General features: G+C 34.2%; 3 protein-coding genes across 11 annotated transcripts; 2 read left to right on the plus strand and 1 right to left on the minus strand.

Moving 5' to 3' along the window:
• The first annotated feature begins 1,704 nt into the window (after positions 1 to 1,704).
• LOC118059663 (BEL1-like homeodomain protein 9) lies at positions 1,705 to 6,701 on the plus strand. The gene is made up of 4 exons (XM_035072576.2): positions 1,705 to 2,330; positions 5,275 to 5,642; positions 5,740 to 5,800; positions 6,024 to 6,701. The coding sequence occupies exons 1-4, from the start codon at positions 1,788 to 1,790 to the stop codon at positions 6,492 to 6,494; spliced, it is 1,443 nt and encodes a 480-aa protein (XP_034928467.1). The 5' UTR covers positions 1,705 to 1,787; the 3' UTR covers positions 6,495 to 6,701.
• Positions 6,702 to 9,200: 2,499 nt separating this feature from the next.
• LOC118059664 (uncharacterized) lies at positions 9,201 to 13,334 on the plus strand. Of its 6 annotated transcripts, none has more exons than XR_004689346.2 (9): positions 9,201 to 9,703; positions 10,035 to 10,211; positions 10,328 to 10,477; positions 11,152 to 11,253; positions 11,346 to 11,416; positions 11,533 to 11,600; positions 12,030 to 12,159; positions 12,280 to 12,372; positions 12,846 to 12,910. XR_004689346.2 is itself a non-coding variant. In XM_035072579.2 (8 exons), exons 1-7 carry the CDS (start codon positions 9,500 to 9,502, stop codon positions 12,326 to 12,328), a joined length of 813 nt encoding a protein of 270 aa, XP_034928470.1. In that variant the 5' UTR covers positions 9,201 to 9,499; the 3' UTR covers positions 12,329 to 12,372; positions 12,846 to 12,985. The 6 variants fall into 6 exon arrangements, 2 of the variants coding, with proteins under 2 accessions (XP_034928470.1, XP_034928468.1); XR_004689345.2 differs by having other exon boundaries at positions 12,288 to 12,372; positions 12,846 to 12,862; XR_012171078.1 differs by lacking the exon at positions 12,280 to 12,372 and having other exon boundaries at positions 12,846 to 12,984.
• Positions 13,335 to 14,257: 923 nt separating this feature from the next.
• LOC118059665 (protein DA1-related 2) lies at positions 14,258 to 19,854 on the minus strand. 4 transcript variants are annotated; one of them, XM_035072583.2, is made up of 12 exons: positions 19,445 to 19,854; positions 18,974 to 19,146; positions 17,809 to 17,887; positions 17,579 to 17,690; positions 16,762 to 16,882; positions 16,483 to 16,566; positions 16,231 to 16,350; positions 15,805 to 16,017; positions 15,664 to 15,726; positions 15,427 to 15,542; positions 14,872 to 14,930; positions 14,258 to 14,786 (listed from the first exon to the last, which is right to left on the minus strand). In XM_035072583.2, the coding sequence occupies exons 1-12, from the start codon at positions 19,461 to 19,463 to the stop codon at positions 14,455 to 14,457; spliced, it is 1,491 nt and encodes a 496-aa protein (XP_034928474.1). In that variant the 5' UTR covers positions 19,464 to 19,854; the 3' UTR covers positions 14,258 to 14,454. The 4 variants fall into 4 exon arrangements, with proteins under 4 accessions (XP_034928474.1, XP_034928471.1, XP_034928475.1 ...); XM_035072580.2 differs by having other exon boundaries at positions 19,412 to 19,854; XM_035072584.2 differs by having other exon boundaries at positions 18,974 to 19,122; positions 19,445 to 19,853.
• Positions 19,855 to 20,798: the final 944 nt, after the last annotated feature.

Raw genomic sequence — 20,798 nt, forward strand, 5'->3', positions numbered from 1 at the left:
GGGTATAATTTTATTATATTTTTAATTTTAGTTATACTGTGTGTGCAGAAATTAAAAGTAAAGGCATGAATTTTTATTTTTTATTTTTGTTTAATGGAGTTCTATTAAAAATTTAGGTATAAATTATTTTTTTTTTTGAATGTTTTGTTTAATGGAGTTCTATTAATTTTTAGCAGTGATGTTAAAAAAAAATAACAAAAATATTTGAACTTTTTACTGGAAGGAGTAAAAATAATGTAAAACAATAGAAAAAGATCTCATAATGTTTTCGTCTTAAACTTTTTTTTTTCATTTTGATGGTAAAGAAAAAAAACTATTTATTAACATCCATGAAAAAAACTTGATTCTAATGTCAAATAATTTAACTTTACAAGAGAAGTTTACTTGGATATTTCGTTGAAAAGCGTATACTTTACATTGATAAATTTTTTTATTTTTAAGATATTTTTTTATTTTTAGATCAATTTTTAAGTTATTTAGAGGTATAAAAAGATTTATGTGTGCCTCTATATTTTTTTGAATGTAAAAAAAAAGGTTAGAGAATGAATTTCTAGGGTTCAAACCCGTGACCTGTATTTGATTTTTTAAAAGAAAATTAAAAGGTAAATTTTTAGAGATACATGTGGAGCGTTGCTTGCCAAACAAAAAATATTTGCATGGATGTGTGCGCGGGCCTGCCATTGTTTTTGGTCCCAGAAACTGGTCATTAGATAAATTTTTGGACTCTTTTTAAAGTGCTTTCCTTCGGGGTTTTTTTTTTTTATATAAAAAAAATCAAGCAATCAACAATTCTTTTTAGAGGACGACGGGATAAACTTTTTTTGTTTTATCACTTAACTTTATTAAAAAAAAAAGGTAGTTTATCACTTAGCTTTCTTTCTTTTTAAATATAATTTTATTTTTTAAAAAATATAAATTATTTTATAAAATTAACTTGGTCTTATAATATAAATCTTTAATTTACCAAATTAACTTAAATTCATTTAAGTTTTATTCATTGGATTTTTAAATACTGATTAAATCAAGTTTACTCAAGCGCAGTCTTCTCAATATTTTTTTTAAAAATATATTTCAACATGTGTTTTATTTTAAATTTATAAGTACTTTTTTTAAAAAATAACTTTAATCTAACCCAATTTATTCTATATATATATTTATTAACATTTGATTTTATAAAAAATTAAATCAAATAAATAAAGTTATTTCAATATGAATAGATCTATTATTTATATTATAAAATTATATATCTCAATACATACATATATATATATATATATATATATCTTGATTTATTAATTTAGTCTTTATCTATCACCAATGATTTTTTTAATATTTATTATCACAAATATTTTTAATTTGGTTAATTAAATATATGTATAGAAATTTTTATTTATGATTATATTTGTATTTTTTTTTAATGCAAAGTGCCTGCATTGTTGCGCTAAAAAAAATTAGCTGGCATGCGGACAAACGCAATCCACATAGCTAGTTAAGCAGTATTTGTTTTTACAGCGGCAATGTGTTTAAGAAAAAAAAATTATTTAAACTATTTTTTTATATTTTAAAATTATTTTAGTGTTAAAAATAATTTTTTAAAAATTTTAAAATATATTTTTAAATAAAAATTATGTAGGAAAAACAAACACTACTCTAATAACAAACAATACCTTTATTATATCATAACCCGTCCTGCTCTTCATCAATCATCATCATCACCATTTCGTTTTCACTTTCGGTGAGCTCTCTCTCTCTCAAGCTCAAAAGCATTTCATAGAGTGTATATATTCATGGCACAAAACTTCGAACCCTTTCATGTCCCACAACAGGACAGAAAAAACAAGCTTCGTGTCACCACTCAAACCAACCAAGAACAACAAAACCCACCAACCCCACTATTCTCTAGACAAGCAGCTCCCATGAACCCTTCACAATCTTCTTCGTTCTCTTCACTTCAAACCCTAAAAGACATGAACTACCAGCCCATAACAAGTCAGGGTTTATCTCTGTGTCTCTCGTTTCAACTCGATAACCAGAGATACAATGCCGTTTCAGTTTCAGGTGATTACACTAAGCAGAACGGTGAAATGAGAAGCTCTGTCGTCCCTCTTGGTCCCTTTACTGGCTACGCTTCAATCTTGACGAGTTCAAGGTTCTTGAAACCTGCACAGCAGATTTTGGACGAAATTTGTGGTGTAATTAGTTGTGCGAATACAAACTTCCCTCTGGATGGTTTGGGTGAGAGTGAAATTACGAGAGAAAGTATTGCTTTTTTAAGTGGCGGGGTGGAGCATCAATGGAAGAATTCAAAGCTAATATTCATGCTGGACGAGGTATATTTGATTCATCTTCATTTATTTTCTTCATTTTTTTGGCAGGTTTTGCAAGAGATCTTAGGTTAATGAACAGAAAAAAGAAAAAGAAAAAGAAAGATTCAAATTCATAAATATAGAGAAAACAATCTATCAGTCAATACCCTTTCTGCTTTTTTACACAATTTGTTTCTTCAGGACATATGTTTTGGAGAACCCCTTCGTGTGTTATTCCGTTTGAAGGTCTCACGTAGACTCCATTAGTAGCTAAGCTCAACGTTCTCATTGTGAAGATTAATTATAAATCTTAATATGTTCCGGAAAAAAAAATCAATTAGATCGGGGATTCCAGACTTACAATTTTTTTATTTTTTTTTAATAATAGATGTCAGAGAAAGTATTAATCTTACGTGTATTACCCATGTGATAAGACTTGTAACAGTACCTAAAAATAAAAAAAAGTTACCCAGTATCAGCAAGTAGACAGGCCAAGCCCCTTTCCATTTATATTTCATGTCCTCTTTATGTTAAGGTCATTTATATAAAGGACATTTTTTAGGTTAAATAAAAATTATCAATTTGGGTAAAGATAGTGGAGGATGCTTGTGAATATTGCGTTGGTGTGACTGTCTCCTGTAACTGATTTGATTATTGCTGTGAAGGAATCAGTATCTCGGGAAAAGATATATGAGCAATTGTAAGTAGTCATGGCAAAAAGATGTCCTGTCTTGTCATATTGAATCAAGTTACTGTTTCTTTTCTTGTTCTGTTTTGCTTGCTTTATTTTCTTTCAGATTTTTTTGGTCTGCTATCTTTGTTTCCTTCACTGGAATCGTTGCAGATGGACCAAAACGGTGTTGATTTAGGTAGTGTTTCGAAACGTTTATAAAAAATTGAAAAGTTTTTTTTTTATTATTAAAATTTAATACGATTTATATTTTTGAATTGTTTTGATGTGTTGATGTCAAAAATAATTTTAAAAAAATAAAAAAATATCATTGACATGTATTTCGGCATGAAAAGTTATTTGAAAAGCAACCGCTACCACACTGTCAAACACGTTCTTAGGCTATTATTGTTTTTTTGGTTTAAGTACACTTTTTTTTTTTGAAAAAAAAATTAAATTTTTGTTTTGTATTTTTTAATTATTTTGATGTTAAAAATAAATATATATATATATATATATATATATATATATATATATATATATATATATTTCTAAGCAAAAACAATTTGAAAACAATCTTTATTATAATTTCAAACATACTTTTAGCATATACAAAACCATAAGTTGTTGACCTTACTTGGTGTTTAATATCAAGATACCGTTAGATTTTTGCATTTAAAATAAATTAATAACATGTCTCAATCAAGAGGAGAGAACACGAGAGAAAAGTCAGGGGCAGATAGGGATGTGGTTTTAGTTCAGCTATTGTGAAGTTATGGAGAGAAGTTCGGGGGGTATGAGACATGAGTATGGTAGATGTAAAATGAGGAGGAAGAATGAGAGATGGTTTTTCTGTTCTGTGAAAGGGGGGATTATTTTAGAGTTAAGTTAACTGGTAATATTTAATATTTATACCCCTCTTGTTTTTAGAGCTATTAGGCTTTTTTTGGTAAGGTCCAGTTCGGTTTAACTTTAGTTTTCGAAATTGAAACCAACCCGAACCTAATAGATTTTATGGTTTTAAAAATTAGTTTAATCAGTTTTGTGTTTCTGGTTAATTTTTTTTTGGCTGTTTTTTAAAACATTAGATGTTATTTTGTTCATTATATGCTTGGATATGTTGTTTTTTATACATGTTGATCCTTGAATATTTATACACTTAAGGATTACATGGATAAGCAATCAAGTTGCACACATTCAACCTAACCAACCATATAGAATGATTGCTTCATTGCGAACAACCACTCAACTACCCTATAAAATGAATTGGTCATGGAAACGTCAACCTTTTTAAATTGTAAAACAAGGCATTCAAGTACGTCGCACTGATAACATGCAATGCGAGGCATTTAAGAGATAGTTGTTGTTATGCGAGCATGACTAAACATAATTTGGTGAGCCACGAGGAGATTGAGCCTAAACTTAAAAGGATTGATGGGCTTTGATTTTAACTCATTTTCCAACTATCGAGTTTGGTTTTACAGCCATGTTTCTTCTTGGTGTCGGCTTGGATAAGCCTGTTGTTATCTCGGTTCGGGTCTTCATTTTTCTCTCTTCTTTTTCCAATAGGCCTAACCGAGGAGGATGGGAAAGAAGAAAAGAAAAAAGTAAAAAAGGGCCCAAATCAAAGAGGTAAAAACAAGTCTTAAAAAATGAGCCTGCAAAATGAGTTTAAATTAAGTTCCCTTGTCCTTTTAGTGTTTTGGGCAAATCTACTCATAACACACCAGGCTATATTTAATCATGCTCATGTAACCATACCTAAATGCCTTGCATTAGAAGTCATCACAGCGACGCCTAACTGAATATCATGTTTTACAAGCTAACAGGGTAAGCATTTCTGTGAACAATTCAGGTCTTTCACGATGAAACAATTATTCTTTATAACTACTCTTGCAGGTAGATTAGACAAAATGTTTGTGAACCTACTCCCTACATTGCAAATGCATGAGATCTTTTTGTGTATAATTATCTTAGAATCACCAAGCATGCAAGACAACATATCCTCGTACAAAATGATCAAAATAACATTCTCCGTCGCGAGGGTACACTTAGCCTATATAGGACTTGTTTTGCAAGTGCATATGAGGCCTTCAACAACTCAATCTACAAAGCCTACCAATCAGTTGCGGAAAGGCTCATAATCCTCTGAAGTTTCCTCTGTCTTTGTCAGATATGTTCTAAGATGTTCATTAGCCACCGGCTCTGCTTTAATTTTTCTTTGAATGCAAGTACCACCTGAGAATCTTTATGAATTCAGGTTTGAAACTAGTTTTGCTCCTTGTCAATCTGCATTAGGTATACAGGAGATACAAACTTTATTGCCAACAAATGCAGACAGTTGTTGCATCATTTGAAACTGTTGCTGGTCTTGGAAATGCAGCTCCTTATGTTTGTTATGCAATCAAAATTGTTTTGAAGCACTTTACTAGCTTGAAGAATGCCCTTTTGGATAAAATTCAGTTCACAGGAAGAACCTTCTCTGATAGTATTGTCACCAAGGAAAAAAGTCATAGATATGGGAAAACTGAACGAGGCATTGGAAACCAAAATCCAACTCTGAACCTAAACTTTATTCAACATTCTGTTTGGCGATCTCAAAGGGGACTTCCTGATCATGCTGTAGCTGTGCTTAAGACATGGTTGTTTGAACACTTCTTACACCCGTAAGTGTTTGGTGGAACTTCTAGACCTCATCGCTATGCCATGTTATCCTGACTTATTAACACTGATGTTTATATAACTAGTTTTTATATTTACCAGCTACCCTACAGACTCCGAAAAGCAAGCCTTGGCTCAGCAGACAGGTCTCTCAAGGACTCAGGTGTGCCCTCTTCACTTCATATCTTCTTGTCGTTCTCTAACATTGTTCTGATGGCTGGATTTTTACACCCTGAGAGGGAATGTCTATGGATATGCATGAATGCCTATTTAAGCTGGATAGGTGTTCATATTACCACTTAATTGTTTTCGTGGACGCTTCTGTCCTAAGAGAGAATGATGCTATTTAATAGAGTTTCAAAATCTCTTTCCATGGCTCCTTACAGGTTTCTAATTGGTTTATTAACGCAAGAGTTAGACTTTGGAAGCCAATGGTGGAAGAAGTGCACATGCTTGAATCACAGCAAACTCAAGCCCCATCTGAAACGGTCAACCAGGGTGCCAACACGCCATCTGATTTGCCTCTTAAGAAACAGCCCCGATCAACCCTGCACCAGAATACAAATCAATCGACACGCACCCGCTCGCGAAATGAACTTCCTGATGTGTCTAAGCAGAGACAGGACCCAGTAAATATTTATGGCAACAATTTGTCAGGTAATTACCACTCTGCAGGTGTTAGTGGAACCAGAGGTGTTTCATTGGCACTGGGTCTTCCCCAGAATAATGGCATTGATCTATCATGGCCTCTCCCTCTGAGCATGCCTCACCACGTCAACGTGGAAATGATTGGCATGATGAATTCAGAACCAGCAACAGGTTTTGAACTAGAGAAGCAGCATTTTGGGAAAGAGTAAAGGAGCCGGATACTGCATAATTCTATAATCTGCAAGCTCAATTTGCTTCATGTTGCCTGAATAAAAAGGACCATCTGTAATGTAATATCAAGTAGGCAGCCTCTTTGTCAAATGATCAGTGGAGTGGCAGAGATGAAGAAATGTAGAAGTTGTCGGTACACAAGTTTAACTGTTGCTTTATGAGATTTGGCATTAGATTTCTTTGTACTTTCAGTCATTTTCCCAGTTCCTATGGTGGAGAATTCACGCGCAAATTTTACAAGAAGCCATGTGCCGCCATCATTAGAGGATGACGATGATTAAGGCGACATGTATCCATCACGACCCCAGAACCAGCACATGATTTGCCTTCCTGAATTTCGAATGAAATTTAATAAAGAGATGGTTGATTTTGATAGCGAAAGCGAATGAAAAAGAACTTAATTCCACGGGTCATTTTCATGACAGGATGCTGATTTCCACTCCCCAAATTGCAACTTTAACGTCAACTTTAACTTCATTTAAATATCTGTGATTTGGAACTCATGAGCTATAATGAATCCCGAACTTGATATGGGAGGCGTTTTTGGCTTCCTCTAAAGCACGCTGTAATTGATGAACTATAATGAATGATTGGGTTTTTTTTTTTTTTATGATTATCTATAGATAAATGTATGAATTATGTATGGGACTTGTAACTTTCTTGGGAAATTAAAAATACTTTTAACTAGTAAATGACGAACACAATTGAACATTAGGAACATCTGCTAAATGTGTTCTCTTAGGGTCAAAATTCGTGAAAGAAGATAGAGTCTCATGAACAAGTTGTTAATTGATGTGAACTAAAACAGTTTGATTAATTTATGGATTATTTAATGAATCAAATTACTCCTGTCATTAAATTCAGTCATTTATTCGGTAAGATTGCGAGAGAGAATCTATTAATGAACTCCATGATCTAATCTAAGTGTGGATGACATTGACTTGGTTTTATTGAACGTCTCGAGAATAGTCCAAGGCATAAACTGAATTGATAAGAAAAAAAATTGGTGACTGATTTATTGAATTGTAAAGGTTGGAGGTACAAACTAACACGCGCCATAAATAAAATACGAGGAAGTTCGTTAGTTTGGTATGTGAAATTAGTAATATTTTACTAATTATTTTATAATTTTATTTTTAAAAAATAAACAGAAAATGAGAGAAAAATTCTAATTACATATTTTTTTATTATTTTTTTTATAGGTAGCTAAATCATCTTTAAAAAATAACTAATATGATACAATTAATTATTCTATGTGCATCAAAAACAATAAAAAACAAATTATAAAAAACATTAAAAAAATGGGGTGGAAATACCAAAGAACCACTCAAACGTTTTATTTGTATTTATTTTTTATTGAGTCTTCTTATTTTTTATTTAACAATTATAGTTTGTTTTTTTAAATTGACAATCAGTAAATCATACAAAAATGGGGTGGAAATACCAATGAACCAACTCAAACTTTTTATTTGTATTTTTTTTTTATTGAGGCTTCTTATTTTTTATTTAACAATTATAGTTTGTTTGTTTTTAATTGGCAATCAGTAAATCATACAAAAATGGGTGGAAATACCAATGAACCAACTCAAACTTTTTATTTGTATTTTTTTTATTGAGTCTTCTTATGTTTTATTTAACAATTATAATTTGTTTTTGTTTTAATTGACAATCAGTAAATCATACAAAAACATTTGAGATTATAGACATACAAGACAATGAGATGAAAAAATATAAAAAAATAATGAAAATACAAAATAGATGAAAGTCATAAAATCATTATATGTTACAATAGTTACTTTCAATATTTCATTTTATTTTTATTTTTTTTCACTTGATTTTTTTATTCAAGATTTAATTATTACACATTAAGTTTGAGTTTAATGTTTTATTTCGATTGGTTTTATAGGAGGCTTTTGTAGCGTTAAAAATAAGTTTTGACATTAAATTAATACTTGATGTGAAAAAATAAATTTTAATTTTATTGATTTAAACCAAATAAAATTTTACAAACCTATTTTTAAAATGAAATAAATATTCAGTTTTTTAATTAATAACATATTTATCTCAACTTCTTAATTTAATATTTAACTTAAATTAAAAAATTTATTATTATTATTATATATATAAAATTTAAATTAATTTTATTAAGAATGTATATAAATTTTTTAATTTATTGTAAAAATAATTTTTTTAAAGTTAAAAAACCATCAACAATGTCCACATTCTTTTTCTGCATCGAGCATAGATAAAAAAGAAAGAATCTAATACATAGCGTAGCGCGAGGAATAAACCAGTCAATAGAAAATAAAGCGACGCGTCAGTCTGTTAATGGATCGAGGATTAACTGACTCAACCCCCACGTTAGGACTTAACATCTGTCAAATGGTTACTGTTGCAACTAAAGACATGGAAACTTCAACTTGCAAGAATTTTCCATCACCCAATACTTTCAAAGCAGTGGAACATTTTCCACTCTACCATATCAAAATAAAATCTATTTAGATTAGCCTATAAAATTGCATCATTACATTCAAAGTCCACAGTCGAACGTTGATTATGGTGCTTTAATTAATCAACGGCTGAAACTACTGTGCCACAATTAAAAGACCGCAGACTAAAAGCAAGCCAAAACGACTAGCTTTGGCGTCGCGGTGACTCTTCAATACAAATACGAGGTAGTTTCGAGTTTTCTTGTTGTAAAAGGGGTCCTTAACTTCCTCAAAACTGAGATCAAAGCAAAGCTAAAGCTAAAGCTAAAGAAGCCCTTGAAGAAAAACAACGGCAGCAACAAGAAGAAGTTTTGTCGGGGTTACGGGGCTGATTTTCTTGTATTCTTCAAGAAATAAGTCGAGGTTTTAATTTCTGTTCTGACTAGTGAGATAGAGTTGGGTTCTTTTGAGGAAAAAGAAAAGTTGGGGTTTTGACATTTTGATGTTTGAAGTAAAGATCCACTTTTGAAGGGAGAGAGGGAGTTATTAGAGAGATGCAGACAGAGGCAAGAGTAGGAGTGGTGGTAGAGGGAGGGCCAAGGGCTCTTAATTCACAGCCGAAGCAGCACAAGCCATTGCAGCAACAGCATCAGCAATCGCAGATCGGAACAGTTTCGCAACTTGTAGCTGGTGGAGTTGCGGGTGCACTAAGCAAGACTTGCACTGCACCTCTTGCACGCCTCACCATACTCTTTCAGGTTAGTTTCTCCCATTTGAGTATTTTCTTTGTTTTCCTGGCTTTTTTTTGTGATGGTTTTTTAGCTGTTTGATGTTGTTAATTGGGTTTTTGTATTATTGTTTTGTGTGTTTGATTATATTTGTGTTTAAAAAATGTTGGGGGGATTTGTTCTTCTGTGGTTGCATATGCTCTAATTGAACAAATAAAGGAAACTATTATGATTTTCTTATTGGACTAATACTAATCAAGGAACTGGGATATTTAGATTAGCATCTATGGAACGATGAAATCGGTGGGGTGACTCTGTACATTGCGGTAGACATCATTTTAATGTGGCTTAATCTTTTCAGGTGCAAGGCATGCACTCAGATGTTGCAACATTGAGGAAAGCTAGTATATGGCACGAGGCTTCTCGAATTATTCGAGAGGAAGGATTTAGAGCTTTTTGGAAAGGGAATCTTGTTACAATTGCTCATCGGCTACCTTACTCGTCTGTCAACTTCTATGCATACGAGCGCTATAAAGAGGTTGGCAAAAACATTGCAGGAATAATTACTGTTCTGTAGTTCAAAACCATTTCCAATTTAGATTTTATGCCTTTATCCTAGTAGCTTGATTTTGATTATGAGTATTTGCTATGTAGTTGCTACACATGATTCCTGGCCTTGAAAGCAATAGAGAAAACATGGGCAGAGACCTGCTTGTACATTTTGTTGGTGGTGGTTTGGCAGGAATAACAGCAGCATCTGCTACATATCCATTGGATCTTGTAAGGACACGCCTAGCAGCTCAGGTATAACCTTTCAGAGATGAATTTGCCATTTTAGTCTTCCATTATTGGAGTTTATATTCTCCTCATTCACCCTCGTCTCTAAGCATCCCAGCTTGTGATTTAATTAGTAGAATGCAAAGGAATTTGATGTTGACTTTCTGTAAAGATCAAACAGTTTCCAATTTTTAAACCAAGGTCAATTTTACTTGTCATCAACTTAAGTAACCAAAACAAGTGGTCGTTTGAAGATTGTTGTTTACTCCATTGGTACTGGTTGCACAATAAAGTGTAGTGGGGACTACAAAGTGTTGATTTAGTGTGTGCCAGATGATGAGGGGCTGCCTTTGGGGCTATGCCTGGTCAAAATTCCATCAATGTTAGCTCTTAGTTGCTGGATAATATAAAAGATCATTCTGTTGGTTTGTTTTATTCCGTTCAATAATACTTAGTCTGTGATTTATGGTAATTCATCTGTTGGCTAGGATTGTAGTTGTTGCCCATGGATTTCTTCCCTTTAGCAGGTGATCTTAGTTATGACCTGTGTTAATGATTTATGATTTTCATGATTAATTTAAATCTGATGTGTGATGTTATTTTCCCCTTGTTATCTGCTTTTAAACTTGTAGTATGTTTAGTAACTGGTTATTACATGTTCAAGCTGCTTCTTTTAACTCAATTAGTTTCCAATTTTGCAGACAAATGTGATCTACTACAGAGGTATTTGGCATGCATTACAAACAATTAGCAGAGAAGAAAGTGTTTTTGGCCTCTACAAGGGACTTGGAGCCACACTTTTGGTATGTTTTATTGGTTATGCTCATATCAGGGTTTATGTTAGATGGTTCCATCATTTTGATTTGTGCTTAATTGTAATTGAACATTAATGTAGGGCGTTGGACCCAGTATAGCTATCAGCTTCTCAGTGTACGAGAGCTTACGATCGTATTGGCAGTTGCACAGGTAAGCTCACTAGTTGATTCAGCAATATGAAAATTTCTTCAGGCCTTTTTATGTGCCATTTGTATGTGCAATTCTTAAGACTTTTTTTTATTTTTGTACTTTCTACTTCATACCAGGCCCCATGATGCTCCTGTTGCCGTGAGTCTGGCTTGTGGTAGTCTTTCAGGCATTGCATCCTCAACTGGTGAGTGATCTGAAACCTGTTAAATGAAGGGCCTTTCAAAATTTAGAGTTATTTTTTTTGGTTCCACAAACGAAGCATATTTTTTTGGTTAAACCCCAGCTTTGTTGTTAATTCTGATGCATGGTTTTAGTATTCTCTCCTGTGCTGTAATTACAGATATTCCTCATGTAGTTGTCCTTGTAGTTGTGCATAATCTTTGATTGATTGGCATTGTAGTAAAGTTTGTGCTTCATATGTTACCATAACACACAGGAACAGGAGTTGTTTAGGTCACCCCATAATTTCGCTTCTCCCAGGACTTTCCTGACTAAACCAAATTTTAATTAGCAGATAAGCAGTGTTGAATGAGAGTTTGGTTGAACGTTGAACTGCTCACCTTTTTTTGATTAGGTTAGGGCACTATCTAATCAAAGAAGTTAATATGTGCAGCTGTTTACTACGCTCTTGATGCAGAGAAGCAGGGTGTGGTGCAGGCTCTGCATTAAGTATCTAAACAGACTGACCTGTAGAGCCAGAAACCAGACAGGAGTTGTTTTATATCTTGCATTTGAGAATTTTAGTAAGGAAGTCAATAAAATAATCTTCTTTTGTCATTCATCTAACTTTATTTTCTACGTGAGAATCTTTCTTGCATTGACCTAATTCCTCCAGCAATTCTTTGACTACTTGTGTCCCCAAGCATTGCAGTTGATTCCATAATAGGGTGGCACTACTCCCAGGTGAACTAGTGCTGTTCTCTCAGTTACCATTTGTGAGAGCTATCCTCTTTGAGGTATGCTTCTCACCTAGGCTTCCTTTGCCGACTGTACAATGGGTATTTTTATCCTTAGCCTCGTGATGCAGTTGTCAGGATGCTGTCTATTGGTTTCTGTCAGATTTGGATATATCACATATTTTCTTTTCCCCTTTAATTTATCAACAATGACCGGAGAAAGTTTTTTTAAAACAGTGGTCATGCTCATGCATGATGAAAGTTTTAACTGCTGCTGTTTGAATTTAGAATTTAGATGTTTCTTTTATCAAATACCATTCTACACATTATTGACCTTTCTGATGCTTCTATTTTCTTTTAGGCTTGCTTTTTTTGCATGATTGATTTTTCCTAGTGTGCATTAAATGAAGCCAAAAAAAAATCTATGAACAGATGAGACACAAGAGGTTCTCATGATGTTTGGTAACCTGTGCAAGCAAAGCATGTCTTGTGGTGTAAGAATAATTTTTTTCTATTGTCCTTGGAATATGCAGCAACGTTTCCTCTTGATCTTGTGAGACGCCGGAAGCAATTGGAAGGAGCAGGTGGACGGGCTCCTGTTTACACCACAGGTCTTCTTGGTATATTCAAGCAAATAATCCAGACTGAGGGCTTTCGCGGTCTATACAGAGGCATTATGCCTGAATACTACAAGGTTGTGCCTGGTGTTGGTATATGTTTTATGACGTATGAGACTCTAAAATTGCTTTTAGCGGATGTTACTCCCAAATTATAGTTTCTGTGAACGCCTAAGGGTGTTTGCCTTGCAGCTGAAGGAATGAGCTGTTGAATTGTCATGTAGCAGAATTGTTCATCTTATTTTTCATGGATTTCCTCTTGGTGCATAATTTTGTTATGCTATCATTAGGGTACATTTTCCCATGTAGATAGACCAACCCTAAATCTGATTTCAAGTGTACTCACCATAGCTCTCACAATTCTCAAAGAAAGTAATACCAACGGTGATCAATATTTTTTCTTCAGTTCAGTTCGTCTAATTTGTCATTGCCTTGTCGTTTTTTTTTTTGCATTAATTCGCTGCTGTTTTTACCAGACTTGAGGGCCTGGTACCAAGTTAACTACAACGTGGTAAACTCCGGGCATTCTACTTTAGAGCCATCAAAATTGTTGCAGAGTTTCTGTAGACCCATATATTTTATAAATATTTCATCCGATTCTTCCAAGATTTTTAATTTTTATATACATCTGATTCTGTAAGTGAAGAAACAAATAATAGCTATCGTTTTCGTTGTTAAGTAGGTTTTGATGAGATAATCTTGCTGCACATGAAACATATATAATAAATAGATTTTTTGTGTGTTGATGAAATGATATATTCAAAATACTATTTTCGTTAATTTTCTTATAATGCCTCTTTTCTTCAAATACTCACGACACATCTACATGATTTTGAAAACAATTTAAATTAAGCATTCTGACTTCTGCTTAAAGGGTGATTGATGATTTAATCAATGTAGTGAACTTTAATTTCCTTTTCCTGAAAAAAAAAAACATTAATTTCCTAAAAGAAAAATAATGATGTTGTAATTTTCTTTGAGATTGAGTAAGCTTGCAATTCTAATGTTAGTTTTCTTTCTTGGTTTTGATTTCTTTTAATAGCAACCATTATATCTTTTATTAATATTTACATTGATGCAGTGGTCATGAGAATCTAAAAGTTGAACTAGAAGAATCACTCTGGGCTGTTTCTATTTAGGAATAGTTACACGTTTGTTTTTTAAAATATTTTTTTATTTTTTAAAAATTATTTTTAATATTAGCATATTAAAATGATATGAAAATATTAAAAAAATATATTAATTTAAAATAAATAAAAAGAACTTTTTTCAAAAAAAAAAATTTGAAACGCAACGAAAATAAATAATGCCCCATTGTTGAACTTGAATGATAAGAATAGAATACAATTATTTATTGAACTCGGAATATATTTTTTGTGGGACACGCATCGTCACTGGACCCCTTGAAAATTAAGGGGGAGCTGTCCAATCTTCTGTTATGAGCTCAATCCTTCATGAGGAGCAGCAAAACAGTGTGATCATAGGGGACTAAGGAAAAGAAAAGAAGCATCCATGAGCTTTAGAATTATAATGGGAAATTGCCAGTAAGGCGTATGTGGTTCAGGGTGGGTCGTAAACCATACTTGATGACAGCAGCATTAGCAGACCTGAATCCTTCCCCATAAGCTGGAGTGGCATCATGGGCGATTTGATGCATGAAAAAATCACCCAGCTTTTTTTCTACTTGGGACCTCCCGCCCTTCTTTGAAGAGGAGGAGGAACAGGAAGAGGAAGCTGCTGACGTGGATGTGGATGTGGATGGCATGCTTTTAGATCCGGGCAATTCTGATTCGAGCCACATGTATGAGAGCGCTTGACAGATTCCTTCCTCTACCTCAGGATTAAGATTGCGGTATCCTACATTATGAAAATGAAATGAAGAGTGCGACAGCAAAATTTACAAAAGCCTTTTCCAGCAAAATTCAAGCCTACAGCTTTCTACCTTTGAGGCGTAACCACCCATGCATCAACTCGTGAGCAAGAATAGCACCCGTTAGCAGTCTGCATCCAACAAGCTATCAGAAAACAACAAGTTTGCAGGGTACGGTAAAACTTGCAAAATTCCAACAGAGGACACAGAAATGATAAATCAAAAGGAAAAGTTCAGCATGGAAATGGTTTATTTTGCTATCAAAGAAAATCTTGATCGAGTTATGCATGTTCTTATCAGATGATGTTAACAAACTGTTAGTAATACAGGAAGTCTTTCCCGAAGAAGTATGTATATATATATGCTTGTGTTGTGGTTGAAAATTTTCTTAGATATGCAACCTCACCGACCACCAACGAAATTTTACAGAGAATTTGGAATATACACTCATTTTACATCCACTTAAATGATGGTACATGATACACGGTCTACATATCCTTTTATTTTAACAACGAGGATTGTATGATCCATTGTTGAAGGTTTTGTCGAGTCTTAAAACATGACCAAAACCACTAACGAGAAAATTAACTGCAGAGCGAAGAGCTAAAAATTGCCTCCGAGTATTACCTTGGAAGACCATAAAGAACAAGAATAGCTGTAACTTCACATTTCCGAGTCAGCTTTCGGGGTTCAGTTCTCATTCCTACCAGTCGGTGGCCTCCAATTCTTGGTCTCTTTTGTATCTGGTTGAAATCAGAGAGAAAAGTCATGGCAATCGCCAAGTTAAACATTTTGTTCCTCACTAATAAACCCAACACAAATTGTTAAAATAAAACCAAATACTAGAGTTATCCAGTATCATACACTAGCGACAGTCTGCTCTTCTGAGAGACATAGACCCCTTGTCTCGGGCATATGGTGGTAGCCCTGGAAAGAACCATGTCTAAATAAAAGCTATTTCACCAATCAATAGATTTTAAAAGTATGTGAGAGATAATACATTACATTCTTCTCTCCAAAAATGGCTTCATTGAGTGCCTGTCTTTGAACTAGAAGCATGGGAATTTGCTGGTCCAGTTTCATATGCAATCCTTCATAATAGTCCCTGATGGCGTGGTAAAGGGGTTGGCAATCACCAGTATCCATGACAGCCGATTCCATGCATTCTAAACACAAGCTGCGGCCATCTTCCAAAGAATAGTATCTCGCATCCCTAGACTATGGGTGGACAGACCAAAAAAAAAAAAAACAAGAAGAAGAAGAAGAAAACCAACAACTACCATAAGCAAAAAAATTTGATTTCAGTATTGAGCACATTCCCTTCTCCAAGATTGTTAAGAGAGAAATAAATATATACTGGACAGCCAACTACTGCATCAACAAAATAGAAAATTCTAATGGATAGTTTGTTTTACAAATTTACATACATACCTCCAGACGTTCACAACTGCAGCATCGAGCTGTGTTGTCATGCTCATGTGATGGACAATACTTTTGGGACCAAAATGGATGGCACCTATACTCAATCAAACCAGCTGCGTTTGTAGGGATCTGAAAACATATAAAGAAAATGTTCTAGATTATGCCCATAATTAGTTACAAACTAAAAACTCGAAGAAAGTGATCAACACGAATCAGAAAACTAGCATATTATCTTAATTGAATGAATGTTAATTTTCTTACAAATTGGTGGCAGACTTCACATTTGGGATGAGTTAACTCTTTGAAACAAGACTTGTGATATGGATCCATCCCTGACAAAGAAAACTTGGATCAACAGAAAAAATAAGTTAAAAACTAGATGAAACATTTCTTATCATTATTTGAATTTCTTACATTATATGCAATTTTGACATCTGACTCAATTCATCCACAGAAATAGTGGACCATGAAAAATTTCATTACATTTGTTTCTTTTAAAGAAGATAGCAAGATACTCGTGAGCCTGAGAGGTATTATTACCTCGGTCTCAGTGATTTGGTAACCACAAGAACGACAGCAAAAGCACTCTGGATGAAAATATTTTCCCATGCATCCCAGATAATTGCCATAGCCAATGTCACGTTGGCAGCCGCTACATAACCTTCAAGTCAAGGCATACCATGCATGACCAATACAGCTCGAGGGTGGAATACTCATAAATTTAAAAATGGGAGTTGACATCTTGTTTCTTCAGTTTCTTGTTAACAGTGATTTCTTTTCTCTTAGATTGAATGAAAGATTTCTGCAGAAAATATTTAAAAGAGCCTGCAAAAAGTAGGCTACAAGCACTGCACATAGACCCATATCATTTATATCATACTTCGAGCAAAAAAGTTTGACGATTTACGATAATGCAGCATCACTATAGTTATCAAGAAGTTAAATCGTTAGCTTCTCTGCAAGTGCAGAGAGAAGTCAAATGTTTTGTGACCTTTATAATGAACCATGTGTGTTAATTTCCAATAAAAGCTGTCACAGTCCTGCCAAATTTCCACATTTGAATTTCTATCATACAATGTTGTTAGATTATCCTTAATGGACAAAGAAATCCACTTTTCAGGATGACAGACATGTATAAACGCTTAAGGATCATATGTGTTTGTAAGCCTCAAATGTTCTTTCTTAGTTCATCAAGGATAATTCATGAATGGTGCTCGACTTGGATAACTACCCTCCCATTTCATCAACCATGCTGCAAGCCAACTACAAAATACCTAGAGTTTGGCATGCATGCCTATAAAAATGTATTTGTTGAGCTGAGTCACGAATTAGTTATGACAAAAATTAAAAGTTTTACCTCAAATTCGAGGGACGATATTGTGTAGTGCCATATGAAGGAAATGAAGATGAATTAAGGGTATCCTGAAGCGATCTCGCTAGATCTTGATCATTTGTTCCCCGACTACATCCTGGAAAACAGATATTGAATGTTTATAGAACTCCCAGAATAGCATATACACAGAGAAGCATGTGCATATGTTTGTGTGTGTTAAAAAATATATGAATGTGAAGGGAGCAAAACCGCACCACTTGGTTGCTTCCAATCTTCAGCCATAGTAAGTGCAATGGCATCCCCCCGCTCCTTCCCAGTTCTAGAACGATCATCCTGATAACAATATAGAAGCTAATTGAAAAATCTGTCTTCTCCCCTCTGAGCAACCAATATGTAGAATTGTGTGAAGTGCATGAAGGGGAATTCTTCCTTTTTATATTTCATCTGTGCCCATACAGTAGGATTTAAACCCCGTATCTAGGTGCTCTACTAGCACCAGAGCAAGTTGAATTAACGAGTGGGATAGAAATAAACCATGTATGTTCTAGACTATTAATATATGTATGATCAATCTGTTTTCTAGTCAAGGTATACATTACAACCAGCATTATTACCTGAAAGAAACTTGCTGGTTGAAATGTTTCAGAGCAATGTCAGAGAGTATCAGCTAAACTCAATTATACGCTACACTTGTCAAAATTGACAGGATCTAACTTCTATTTACTAGCGAATATAAAAATTAAGTGACGAGACAGGTTTTTTAAAACTAAATGAGAATACAATTGCCTTTCGTTGGTCTAGAAATGTCATAATTATTTTCCAGGATTTCAGCATTTAGACCAGAAAACTCCACTTGTAATATTGTTTCATCCTGATTGTCTTAACCAATATTGTAATGTAAACATTTGCACAAGGCTAGTGGATTGCACATAAAGCAAGCCTTTGATGACAAGTACTATGTGTGGAAAGGGAATCTGTGGCAACATAGCAAATATAACATTTTCCCAAAAGAATGAGTTTGGTAATCCAACGATAGCATGCCCTTTAAAAAAAGAGGAAAGGAAGAGTAAAAAGTGCTCGGCCTAACCCATCAGAAAAGGCCCAGAAAAAAAAAAAAGGTCTAGTCGATTGAAATTAGTGGGATATATCTATTATCAATTTGAAATCAAAGTACCAATGAGCTATAGCTTAACTGATATTATTATCTCCTTTCCCCCCAAGAGTTTCGAGTTCGAACCTCTCCTATGTAACAAAATAAAAAATTGAAAGCAATGTTAGAAGCATGCTTTTTCCGGTCAATTTACAAGTTGGAAAGGAATTGGAACCACTTGCTCCATCATGGAGCAAGTTGGAAAGGAATTTGAATTAACTGCTATATGCACTGGCAAGCTGACCAAAAAAGGACTTTTAGAAAGTTACCACAGATCTTGCAGGTGCACTCCAAACTACGTTTTCTTCCCCTAAAAGCTGTGGATGTGCGCGGCCGCCAACTCCACCACGAGCACCTCCACGATTAGACCCACTTTTAAAAAGCTTACCCAGCCACTTCATAAACCGGGACTTTCTCTCTGCGTACGAAGAAACAAAGTCTCCTGCTTAACATAAAATTCCCAGAATAAACCCCCCACCCACCCCACACAAACACAAAACAGCAGTAAACAAAACAAAAAGGGCCAAATATCAAAAAGGAAAAAAAAAAAAAAGAATGACAATTACAGTAGAGTTACTTTAAAAAGAAAGCCAAATACAGAAACAAACATGAAGCCTGTTATCAAACAAGTTGGAGGCGATGACAACGCGAAAAAGATAATGAAATATGGGATTAAAACAGCAATGAGTATGGATGACAAAACATACCATAAATGCAAGGATTAGAAATATGGTGGACACCTGAATTAGGAGGAGCCATGAGATTGAAAGAGAAGCAAGGCGATGTAGAAACTAGAAAGGGAGAGAATGAAACGCAAGAAGATATGATGAGAAACGAAAAGAAGAGAAGAGAGGGAGAATGAATGAGGCAAGACAATAGGCATCGCTAATTAAAAAGTGCACGAAAAAGAAAAGAAAGAATCTGATGAAGAGAAAGGGAAGGGAAGCGATCGAAGAGAGAAAGAGATTCTTCGCTTGAGAAAGGAAGGAAGAGAAAAAGGCGATTAAAGAAAAGAAAGATTTAATAGGAGAGAGGGAATCTGCTGAGGCGGAGAATTTCAAAGTAACGGTGCTGGTGAGGAACGGCTTAGAATTGAAAGAAAAGAAGAGATAAGAGAGGTGTTTTTATTTTTGCTAGTGTATGGATGGGTTGGATGTAGCTGGAGAAATTTTTCCTTTTTGCTTTCCAATTTTCGAATGGAATTTTGCCGGGTACAGGGATTTACATGTTTTAAATGGCCTTAACGTTCTTATATATTGCCAAAGTGCCACGCAAACTGAAGCCCTTTTGGGCGGGTGGGCCTGTCGCTCTCTCCGGTCAAATCGTTCATAGGAATATCTGTTTTGTCGAAAATTTTCCTCATTCTTTTTCCTTAATTTTTTATATTCGAGATATCAAAGCACAATTATTATGATCGATACTCTTAAAAATAAAATAATTAATAATGACTATAGAATAGTCATTTTTTAGGTATAAAATGGAGATATTCTCGAAATAAATCATACATATTTGTACACAAAAATTAAACACAAATAATTTTTATTTAAGATATATGGGGGCAGAAACTAATTAAAAGGTGCTATGTTGATTTAATTTAATTTTTTGTTTAGGCTGTAGAAACTTTAGCTAATGCATCGTTATCATGTAAAAAGCGTCAGACAGAGACAAAAGCTGGAAATGTGAATTACACAAGTTTTGTTCCTTTTCTCTCTCGAAGAAGAAGAAGAAGCCAAGTCTTCTACTTGCTTTTGCCATGCATATGTCAACCAAAGCTACAGTTGTCGATAGATTTTGATCATCTGGTTTCGAAGTGAGTCAACTCACTAATTCTAAGGAATAACGGTGATCTAGCGAGGCATCAGCTACCCCTCCTTAGCTCAGCAATAATTATGCATGCAGGACTTTCGCCACGGCCCATAGGCAAGCAAGTGTAAAGCTTTGACAGAAAGATGAGGCAGATTCTCCACGTACCTATCTGCCATAACTGCTTTTGCCGCCCAAGAATCACTTTTAAGTTGCCAAGGAAGTGTGAAGCGCAATCTGAATCAAGAACAAAAACTCAGCCTCGTTTTTTTTTTTTTTTTTCCTGTACGG

Source organism: Populus alba, chromosome 10, assembly GCF_005239225.2.
Source record: "Populus alba chromosome 10, ASM523922v2, whole genome shotgun sequence".
In the NCBI taxonomy this organism is placed as follows: Eukaryota; Viridiplantae; Streptophyta; class Magnoliopsida; order Malpighiales; family Salicaceae; genus Populus; species Populus alba.